This window comes from Parasteatoda tepidariorum, chromosome 6 (assembly GCF_982258835.1).
Source record: "Parasteatoda tepidariorum strain Cologne lab strain chromosome 6, Ptep-v5.0, whole genome shotgun sequence".
NCBI lineage: Eukaryota > Metazoa > Arthropoda > Arachnida > Araneae > Theridiidae > Parasteatoda > Parasteatoda tepidariorum.
In genome coordinates, this window is record NC_141760.1 from 108,629,932 (window position 1) to 108,642,360 (window position 12,429).

At 28.5% G+C, this 12,429-nt stretch overlaps 1 protein-coding gene across 7 annotated transcripts in view; it reads right to left on the reverse strand.

Moving 5' to 3' along the window:
- Positions 1 to 12,429, reverse strand: part of LOC107437256 (long-chain-fatty-acid--CoA ligase 5) — a 371,824-nt gene that overhangs the window by 35,723 nt on the left and 323,672 nt on the right. For 4 of the 7 annotated variants that reach the window (XM_087166428.1, XM_087166429.1, XM_087166434.1 and 1 more), the window contains one exon: positions 562 to 824. In XM_087166428.1, the coding sequence (XP_087022554.1) occupies positions 562 to 824 (263 nt within the window). Of the gene's footprint in view, positions 1 to 561; positions 825 to 3,053; positions 3,178 to 3,319; positions 3,533 to 12,429 lie in introns of those variants that run through there. The other 3 variants (XM_087166430.1, XM_087166433.1, XM_087166432.1) reach the window with 2 other exon arrangements.

The following is a 12,429-nucleotide window of genomic DNA, read 5'->3' on the forward strand; positions in this document are numbered from 1 at the left end:
TTAAATGAAAAGTACAAGAATTTTTATACATAAATGTGATTGATGATTTCTGGAAACTTCAAGATCTTGGATTTCTGGAAATTGAGTTTTAAAAATTATTCAGTAAATTATATTTATAGAATAAAAAAAACTCACATTAATTCACTAGTAACAGAATAAACTGCGACTCTCTAACAGAAGGGAGTGGATGGATATTGATCATCTAATCTTTCGACCACAATCAGCGCATTCAATTTTCTTAACCACAAACTTAATCTTCTTAAATTTATATTCTAAATTATTAATAAGAAATGACATTTAAAAATTATCCAGTTAATTATATTTATAGTATAAAAAAACATTAATTCACCGGAAACATTAATTCAAAGTAGACTGTGACTCTATAACAGAAGGGAGTGAATAGATATTGATTATCTAATCTTTCTACCACGATCAGGGCATTCAATTTTCTTAACCACAATCTTAATCTTCTTAAATTTATATTCCATGTTATTAACAAGAAATAACTTTTAAAAACTATTCAGTTAATTATATTTATAGAATAAAAAAACATTAATTCACTGGTAACAAAGTAGACTGTGACTCCATAACAGAAGGGGGTGGATAGATCTCGATCATCTTTCTACCACGATCAGGGCATTCAATTTTCTTAACCACAATCTGCTTTCGTCTTTCCCCATTTTCCAAAGACAGAGGTTTTCGAAGCATAGATAAGGAGGGCATGAATGTTGCATTTCTCACATTCACTTTCTGAAGGCATTCTTGAAACAAAAGAGATCGAATGAGGAATGGACACTGGGCAATAACTGTGCGTTGCCACATTCCTGTAAAAGTAAATAATAAGAAATATTAATTTAAAATAAAATAAAATTCTATAATTGGTTAAAATATCATCTATTAAAAGATCTGCAATTGGAAAAAAGAAACAGAGAATATACAGCATAAAGAATATGCATTATACTTCTATATTTAGTGATTTGAATGAGCATTTATTTCACATTGTAAAGCACGTACAAACATAAATGCCAACATGGATAGGAAAAAATCCAGTAAATTTTATACATTAACACTAAACATACCAGAACCCGTCAAATGACCGTTTAAGAACTTTTGCATCAAAAATGCGCTTATCATTATATAACGTTAAGATTCTATTATTATTATTTTTTGTATTCTTTTTGTTTCAAATAATACTTGTCATGTACTTATTTCTACCACAACCAGTCATTTGACCAGGAGAACAATTTATTGCTTTATAAGGTTATCGGATCAGAAATTAAGAAGTAATGCGTGTTTAACGTAATGCATTCGATTAGCTGCACATTTCCGCAAAGACTGCTGTGTAGAGAGTTTAATCAAAATAACTGTGAATTCAAATTTCAAGAAAGTACCTAAAACTTTAGATTGGCATTTTTGTGTAAGAAAAAGTGACAAAAGCTAAATGTTTTGGTGAGAAGCTTATATTTTATTTTGATAGCTTTACTTCATTTCAAACTAACTGTTACGGTTTTACCCAGAAAAATTTTGAAACAATCAAGACAGCACACGTTCTTAGAAGAAATAATATTAATTATAAGAATATTTATAATTCTTATATATTTTTATAATTATAAGAATCATAGAAATAATTATAATTAAAAGAAATATGTTTGCGGAAAATATACAATGGAAACACCCTATGTATGTAAAAAATGCATTGAGCAATGAACTGAAAGTTCTTATTCTTTGTGTTTGTAATACATAAAAATTGGCAATATACAATTTTATTTAATTATATTAAAGTTTTTTTAAGTTTAGTTCCTTCCTAACATCCATATTTCATACATTCAATCAAGAAACTTTAAGTTCAGTCATTTGACCAACTATGGTAGAAATAGGTATATACAGTAGGGAACCGATTATCCGGAATGATCGGGACCATCGCTATTCCGGATAACTGATTTTTCCGGTTTTCTGAATCGCTACAAAAAGCCGTTTTTTTATTGTTAAACCCAACTAAAAATATAAAAATATTTAGAAATAAACTTAAAAAGAAGAAAAAACGATGAAGTAATACACTAATGATTATTTCTAAAATGATGGTAAGGTAAACATCTTTCAAAAAAGAAAGAAAAATCCTAAAATCTTATAAATTTTTTTTTTTAAATAGCGGGAAAATTTATCGAATTTCGTTCCGGTTTTTTGGTTTTCTGATTTCCGGATAACGGGTTCTGTACTGTATTAAGCGTTTGAAGGTTTAGTGTTAATAAAATTGAAATTTATGAACGAAATAATATAAATTTCATGATAATAGTTACATAATGTACTAAATATTTTAAGCATAGGGAATTTTAGGGATATTTATAGTCATCAAAAATAATAAATAAAAAAAAAACTAGCAAGGAATAATATAGGAACACTGATAGTATGGACCATGCATTGTAACTCAAAAATCATATTATATAAAAGAAATATAATATAAAAAGCTAAATAAATTGCTGGGATATAACATTTTTCAGGATACAATTTTTTATAACCCAATTAGAATACAAGAAAAAGAAAGTAATTCTTCAAAGTTTCAGAATCATATTAAAGAAAATAAAATCTGCAATTTATTATTTAATGTTGACATTTTGTTTTCGTACAAAATTACAAGAAATATAATAAGATAAAGTGTCCGTCTATAAAGGTGTGCTTTATTTTTGGAACGACGCTTTTACCAAATATTTTAATATAAGAAATAATATATATATTTAAAGTTATAATTGCCACATAATTCAAATGAAAATATAACTTTTCAATACATAGAGCAATATTATTATGCAATTTAAAAGGGAATAATTTAGGATAATTGCAAAACTAAAAAAGACTAGAATAAAATGAAAGAGTAAAGCAACGACTTTCATAAAATATGTTTTATAAACTAACAAGTTCAATTGAGTTTTTGATAAAATTTGCTGATTTCTAAATAAAATTTAAGAGTACATTTTAAATAAACACTTAAAAATTATATAAAATTTATCAGAAAACTTTTAGTATAAAGAAAAGAAAAAATATCAATAAAATTTACCTACTCAGGTATTATTTTGTAGTTAAATTTGAAGTTTAAATTCGTAAAAACCAGCTGAGCACAAAATATAATTTGGAGTAGGAGGGAGGAAAAAGGATAGTAACAGAATTAGGTAATACATATATAATAAAAAAAAAAATTTCGGGAATATATATATACATGAACATAAAACTAATAGTCAAACAAATTCATTCAGAAGGTATCTGAAACAAAAATTTAATGTGCTATTAAAACAAAAAATGTAAGAAAGAAAATATTCTTATTTCTCACCAACATGAGGAATTCATATTCGAAAACATATTATACTTTAAATCATCTTTCAAAATAATGTAAAATAGTTCTAAAGCAGCACTCTCGTTTCAATAAAGGCAATTTTAAATTAATTAAAAATCTATTAAGGATTGAAAACTTTAAGGAAATATAAAAGTGTTTCCCCCTTTAATTTTAAAATGTTTTTTCGTTTCAGCGAATATTGAACTGAGCGACGAGCTCTTCGCGTTAGATTATAGCTCTGTATTTCCATTAATTGGGTATAATATGAAAAAAACACAACTACTTTGATTTAGTAGGAACAACATATGACGCAATGCTAAACGAATGGAATTTAGTTGTTGTTTATTTAGTTATTGTTATTAGTAGTTGTTGTTATTAGTTTTAGTTGTTGTTGTTTATTTAGTTGTATTTAGTTTCAATAACTTTTCTTTATAATGCAATAAAATCTGGCGAGAAGCTATTTAAACGATCGAACACTTCGTTTGTTTATTTGTGGCTTGAAGTTAGGCTCACAGAAAATGCCGTTCATGGGTTAAATTTAGTAGGAACAACACAACCTGTGACGTAGGCTATATTATACCCAATTAAGCTTATGACTGAGGCTAAATAGATAGCAGGAAGTTGCTGTGAAAAGTCAGAAACGGTTTGTGGGATTGGCAATCGAAATGAGCCACAGAACTCTCTATATATGGCAACACTTCAAAAGCTTTCCTTATTAGTGTTTGAATAGTCACAAAAGATGTTGTTGTTCATCTACGTCGCACTAGAGCTGCACAATGGGCTATTGGCGACGGTCTGGGAATCATCCCTGAGGATGATCCGAAGACATGCCATCACAATTTTGATCCTCTGTAGAGGGGATGGCACCCCCGTTTCGGTAGCCCGACGACCTGCATGCGAATTCGAGCACTTTACGGTAGAACAGTTTAACGAGTACCAATACCGCACACCCTCGGTCCCTACACAGGCTGATCCAAGTGGTCACCCACCCGCACACTGACCGTAGCCAGTGATGCTTGACTGCGGTGATCTGCTGAGAACATTGTCTTAACGATCAGTCCACTGCGGGGCTAGTCACAAAAGAAGGAAGTACATTAGTTTCGTATTGATTAAAACATTTTAACAACAGATTAAAATATTTTAAATTAAGCAGTTATATGAAACTCAAAATTGCACTAAACATTAGTTCTAAAGAAAGCGTTGTAGAAATTTTAGAAAATATTTTTGGTCATTAAATGCGAAAAGTATTGTGGAGGAAGAAAACATCGTAATACATTCTCATCGTCATACTTCCGCAGGTCGTCGGCTACCGAATCTGGTTTGCCCTCCCTCCCCATTTGCAGAGGATCAAAACAGTGATGGCATGTCCTTAGATCATCCTCAGAGATATTTCCCAGACCGTCGCCAATAGCCCATTGAGTGTTGCGATCACGAACTGAAAGAAAAGTTCACGATAACGGTAAATGCAGTATTCGGAAGAGATATGGATTAGTAGAGATCTTTAGTAGCATTCTGGAATGAGGGACATTGCAAGAGGAAGTTGATAAGAAAGGAACGAAATAAACTCACTTGTTTTAAAGAATTAATTATCATAGTGTATTGTTAATATTTTCAGAAAGCAGGATTCATTAAATTTCATTGAAACTGATTGTGACCTCTCTCGTTAATTTAAAAAAAATACAGAAAAATAGGTAAATTTAGAATAGGGTGAAAAAATATTCTAAATTCAATGGAATGAATTAACATAAAATAGTAAATAACAAAGACCACTTTCATCAAATTTTTCGAACTTTAACTAAAAAAATGACAATTTTAGCTCGAACTTGTTATTTTACAGGGTTCCCCGTAAGCCAGTTAAAAATAAACAAATTGTATCTTAAGACTTTTCAAGAAAACTGAAAAATACTTAAATTTATTTTGTGAATATTTCCGAGAGACCTGTCTACAAAAATATGACATTACAACTAATTATGTTCTTTCCCAAGATTTATAATATGTTAAATTTTCAGAGATAAGATGTTAAATTTTCAGAAAAGTTACAAATATTTATAATGTAAAATATTGATATTTATAATTATAATATTGATATTTATAAATAACTAAATTAAGACCATGAAAAAGAACTCTTTATGCTTATAAAAATTGATTCAAAGAAAAATCGATTTTACTAGCAAACAAAAATGCTTTTTCCTAATTTTGACCCAATTTCAATGCCTAATAACTCTCAGGAAGAACTGATTTCACACTTAAAACATAATAATCTTCAAAATGCAAGAGAGGATGATCTATCCGCTATTTATGTGAAAACTGGATATAAACCGAGTTTTTCCTTTGGTCTTCGAAATTTCCGACATTTTTTAACTCAATAAAAGAGTGTTTATGATCACTGTACACCTCATTAGCTTCTTTTATTTTTTCTGGAAACATATAAATAAACCAATCGTTTTAATATGGCATCAAAGAGCTCATAAAAATTACATATAACTTTAATAACTGTTATAAATAATGCAGCCAAACTGAAATTTTCAAAAACTTAATTACCCGTTGAAACAATATCCCAAAGAACAAAATTTTTTTTTAACTATACTTCAAATGCGTAATAATCTTTTTACATTTTTAACAGTAAAATGTTTAAATGTTTCATAATAATAAGTTGAAAGTATTAATGTAAAACAGTGAGCAATGACATACCACAATTACAATAATTTTAAAGGAAATATATAATAAAATATGTTTGATAGAACGAAAAAAACTTTTTAAATTAAATATTGATATCTTAAGACACACCTCACTTTAACTACCACTTTAAAAAAATTTCCAGATCGTGGGAACCCTGTTTTATCAGAATTACTAGAGTTTTGTTATAGATAGAAAAATAATGAATTTAAAAAGAAATAAGTGAAATAAATGTCATCATTTTAAACCAAATAACAGATGTAATTTTAATTTTTAACGACTTGATTTGATATAAATCTCCCTAGCTCTTGTTTAATATAATTTTCAGGATTCGTCTGTAAACTTAAAACAGCAGATATTTATAAGAAAATATATATTTCATGAATATATTCTGAAGACTTATGGATGGTATTTTCAGTAGAAATGTAAACAATAACAATCTCGAGCTGTATGCCTGCTCTAGTTCCGGTTAGAAAGTTAAAAGTCGGTAAACAAAATAAAGAAAAGATAGAATCTCGTCTTCAGCTCACACGATTATGTCCGATAAAAAGAGTGCTTTCTAATATTGTCAAAGCAAAATATATCAATACAATAGAGCGAAAAACACCCCCAAAAAATTGAAACGAAGAAAAAACAAACCAAGCAAAAAATACAAAATAAAACATATCAAGCAAAAATTAGACTATAAAAATTCAAGAAAAATACAGAATAGTACACAATAAATCCTAAAATGTAACACGTAAAGCCAGTAACGAATTTAAATGTGCTTCCATTTACCGGCATCTTGCAAAAGTGATTTAAAATATTTTCGTAACAAGTTCACTAGATAATAAAATATTAAAATAAAAGAGTAAATAAAGGACAGTTGGATGTATTTAATGGAGCGTTCTTACTACAGAACCCCACTGATTTGTTAGTTACCTTGTATTGGCCCGAAACCAAATGTGCAAAAGGTAATAATATATTATATTTTATAATTCAAAGTTAATAAAAGGTTACATTTTACTTATGAAATTTTAACTTTGATGATTTTTTAAGAAATTATAAACATTTTCTGAAAATTTTTTTTCTGTAAAAATATAAATTTTGTTAACAAATAAATTTTTAATAATTTAAGTAATAATTATAACTTGCAATTAACTCATTCTATTAGTATATATACATAATAATATTATAGAATACTTAGAACTAAGAAATTTAAGGTTAAAAGTCACAAAATTTAGACTAATTTACGATATATGTGTTAATAAAATTCTAAAATACTTTCTTAATTATCTAAATAATATACACTACTGGTCAAAATTCTGCGAAAATTTTGAAATCTACAAAGAAAAGGTCTAAATTCAAATGTTCATAGAACTGCGAAAAATCTTTCAAATTGCATGAAAATTTGATATGTTCTAAAGTGAACCCTCTACAGCAGTGTTTCCCAACGTGGGGCCCACGCCCCACTGGGGGGCAATTTGATTGTTAAGGGGGCAATTCAAAAATTGACTGGACACGAGTTTAACCCTTTTGCTCCGGGCCATTTAAATGCAATGTTAGATTTCGGTGCCAAAATTGAAAGAAAAAAGCAAGTTCCTAAATAATTGAGGCCAATAAATATTACGTGACTTAGCGATTTTTTAGGCGACAAAATGAAGTGTCTGTTAACAGTCTCTTATAAAGCATTTGTGAGTCATTATCTTTGAAAAACTAAATATATTAAATGAGCAACTTCAAGGAACAAATGAAACTCTGTTTGATGCAAAAGCGAAGATATTTGGTTTCATTACCCTTATTGAGCTATGTCTATTAACAACAAAAACAGTTAGTTTCATTGGCTTCAAAAATGTGAAATAAATTATACCGCTTTACTTGTTATTGTCAATCATCTGAAAATTCTTTCGGCTGATTTACAAGAAACAATTTCTGATTTGAAACAAATTGATCTTCCAACATGGATGATGCAGTCAAAGTTAGTGGATTTGTCTGATATACGTCAAATATGCAGTATCAAGAAGAACTCGCAGAAATGCAAAATGATGAGTCACTTAAAACTTTATTTAATATAAAAGGAGTGATGGCATGGCTTTGTGAGGAAACAGAAATCAAATACCTAAATTCAACCAAATGTGCAAGAAAACTATTGTTACAGTTTCCCTCTTCATATTTAGCTGAATGTGAATTTAGTTTTATAAATGATTTACTGGTAAAAAAAAAAGAAATCGCCTGGATGCAATAAAAAAGGGAGACTTGAGACTGAAGCTAACTAAATCGGAACATAAAATCTCTGTGCAGCAAGCATCAAGCGTAAGGATTTCAATAAATTAAAATATTGAATTATTATAGAAAAATCTTAAAATTATTTCGAATTTGATTATATTAAAAATTATATTAAAATTATTTCGAATTTGAATTTTAGTTTTTCATTATATGTTTTGAAAATTTTCTTACCGTGTTTCGTTAACAATTTGTTAGTGATTTTTTCTTAAAGCCTATAATTTAAGTTTCTTAAGAGAACAATTCAATTTTTTAATATTAAAAATTATGCATTTGTTACATAGTGGACATAAGAATTTTAGAAAGGCTTAGGTAGGGCATGGCACAAAAAAGGTTGGGAAACACTGCTCTACAGTCAGTTTCATATGATCAAATTGCAATACTTTACCATACTTTTATCAGCTCTTTACCATGGGTTGTTTTTATGGTGAAAAAATTAGTTAAGTTTGAACACTGGCCAAAATTGAAATTTCTTTTTTGTACTTTCTGTTAATGGAAAATAGTTATTTGAACCGTTCTATGTAAGCCCTCAAAATTTCAGATCGATCTGACTGTTTCTGGCGAAGTTATAGAATTTTGAAAAACATGTATACTTTTCTCGATTTTTGAGCATTCCACATATGCAGTCTTTTGGTCTATACATCTTCTACCAAAGAACTTTTTAATTTTAATGTTTTCTGTATTTTCAAATAATTAATATTTATTATAAAACAAATATTCTTATTCATTATTGTAATTATTAGTGTTTATATTTATTGTTTATATTTATTGCTTATATGTATTAGTTTTGTTGGGATATTTTTACTTTACATTAAATTAAAATAAAAAGTTATAACAATAATTACATAAATAATTCTAAAAAAATAATAACAGTAGTATAAAAATTTGCATTTTTACGAAACTATTTTATTTACAACAGGTCAAATATTTAACATATTCTTATTCGTATTTTGTAATTAAATAAATTAACATTTAAATCTTAGATTCCCCGAACCATCCACCTTTTGCTTTTATTATAGCCTTACATATGATTTACAATTGATATAGAGTTCCATTCCTGTTGTAAAATGTCCCATAACTGATTTCGATTCGAAATATCAGAGCATCGAATTTGTCGATCCAAATGATCGCATAAAAGTTCAATCGGGTTACAATCAGGACTCTGAGCTGGCCACGTCATAATTTTCAATCGGCCTTCGTTTTCTTTTTTTTTAAAAATAATTTTTGCATAATTTTGACGTGTGCTTGGGATCATTGTCTTGCTGAAATACAAAAGTTGGACCGACAACTTTTTCACCCGAAGGAATAGCATGACGTTGCAAAATAGAATGGTACTTTTTTTGGTCCATTATTCCATCTATTTTAATTAAATCTCCTACATCAGGGATGGCGAACCAATGGCACGCGACACAATATTCTGGGCACGCCACCGATCACAAAGTTCACTGTGAAGTATATTAACAATTAAATTAAAATTCACAAAAACAAACAAAAAACTAAACAATTAGCAAAAAAATTAACAATTTAATGCCAAAAAAAAAAAACGATAACTGTAAAAAACAAGCTAAAAATAAATAACTAGCAAAAAAAAAAATTAACAGATCTGCTTAAACTAGCATCTTACAACCTAATATAAGTCATTTGTCTTCTAATCTGCAACAACAGAAGTCACACTAATGTTACTTTAGGTTGAATTACAAGCATAATTGAGACATTGCAAAATGTTTTTTTTTAATAGTAAATAAAGAGTTTTGAGTTGATAGAATTTAGTATTATTATTTTCCCAATAATCAAGAAGTAAAAATTATTTGCCGGCACGTTTATGACCTCATTAAACAATTTTTTGAAAAAATGGCACGTTGGTGCATAAAGGTTCACCACCCCTGTACCTACATTATCGTTTCCAAAACATCCCCAAACCATTACGCCACCCCCTCCGTGTTTAACCGTTGGTCGAATGCAATTTGGTTGCATTCGTTCTCCTTCACGACGCCTTACAAACATGCAACGTTTGGTCCAAAGAATGTCAAATTTTGATTCATCAGTCCATAGTACACTTTTCCAATCTGCGATTGAACAATGCTGATGTTTGTGAGCCCATTCTAATCGTAGTATTTTATTTTTGGGTCTAAGAAGAGGTTTCTTTGCTGCGACACGTACGAAAAAGCCAGCTGTGCGCAAACGCCGTTTTATTGAAGTTGAAACTTTTTCTGAACCAGGGAATAATTTACACTTCAGTTGTGCAGGTGTATCGAATCTATTTTTTAAACTTGTAACAATAATTTATCGATCATTTCGATTTGATGTAATCTTTGGCCTTCCGGAACGTGTACGATCAACGTAGAGTCCTGTTTCATTGAACCTTTTAATTGTAGAATGAACGCATGGTAATGAAACGTTTTTAATGCAGTGATTTTGTCTATAGTGTGACCTGTTTTTCTTAAAGATACTATAGCTGCACGTTTTTCAGTTGATATTTCTTTTCTAGGAGACATATTTATAACGCTGCTTCAAATAAAATAATTTAATAGTGAAAAAATTAGTCAATGAAATTTTATAGTACATTCTTCAACTTAACAATAATTGTTTGCAAGAACAAACAAATTTTCGATGAAATGTGACTGTTTGGTCTCAAGCGAAACGCAATCTGTTGTAATTGTTTCGAACTAGTCAGTTGCTCTTGAACTCTTGTTTGAGTCAGTCGGGGCTAACATTGCAATAGTGCAATGATTTTGGTTTGATTATTTACAATTGTTAAATAAAGTATTGTTTGTTAAACTTCTAGTATTCAATGAACTAGCGCAATGTGTTCAATCGAGTACAGTGACAACTATGAGATATTGTTTTAATTATAGTCATAATAAATTCTTTGTAATAACAATAATTACAATAATGAATAAGAATGTTTGTTTCATAATAAATATTAATTATTTGAAAATATAGAAAACATTAAAATTAAAAATTTCTTTGGTAGAAGATGTATAGACCAAAAGACTGAATATGTGGAATGCTCAAAAATCGAGAAAAGTACACATGTTTTTCAAAATTCTATAACTTCGTCAAAAAAAAATCAAATCGATCTGAAATTTTGAGGGCTTACATAGAACGGTTCAAATAACTATTTTCCATTAACAGAGAGTACAAAAAGTTTTTTTTTGCAAGTTTGGCAAGTGTTCAAACTTAAAAAAATTTTTCACCATAAAACCCATGGTGAAAAGCTGGATTCAGTTCGCAAGAAACAAAGTATTGCAATTTGATCATATGTAACTAACTGTAGAGGGTTCACTTTAGAACATATCAAATTTTCATGCAATTTGAAAGATTTTCCGCAGTTCTATGAACATTTGAATTTAGACCTTTTCTTTGTAGATTTCAAAATTTTCGCAAACTTTTGATCGGTAGTATATATATAATATATTTATATATATATTGATATTTTTTGACAATACAATGTGATGTGATGTTAAAAATTAGCTCTTTATTTATTATTGAATAATTAATGTTTATTAAACAATAAATAAGCCTTTTAATTTAGTATTGAACACAAACACCAGATTCCGGTAATTTGAGAATTAAATATATATCTTTTCTTTCAATCTTAGGACAGAGTTTCGTTTAATTTTGAGACAGAAAACAATGAGTTTTTAATTTATTATTCATTTATTTATTTTGAAGCCCTATTTCAGTTAATTCATAAATTTTTTTTGTCAAGGCAAGACTATTAGGAAGAATGCATGTATTTCTAGAGGTTTATCCGAAAAAAATAAATTGCCGTCTTTTGTCTCTCTTGGAATTGGGTTGTATTTCAACCCCCCTATTTTAACACCTTAATTTTTCTTCAAGTTTTTGTAGAATCTTTTATTATTAATGCATATCATTTGTTTGAAAAATGGCAAAAGTATAAAGGAAATGTAGAATAATATTTTTAATAAAAAAAATACGTAGAATAAGAATTAAAACATTTTTAGGTAAAAAAAAATATATCCACGCAAATTTGTTAAACAAAAACAACTTCTGCTCAATTTTATACTTTAAAGGATTTTTTTTTATTAAGTTGCTTTAAATTTGTTGAAAGAGGCAAAGGTATAAAGTAAAAGTATAATAAGATTTTTAATAAGAAGAATCAGTAGAATAACTAGGGATTTTTAGGTAAAAAATATATGTGCGCA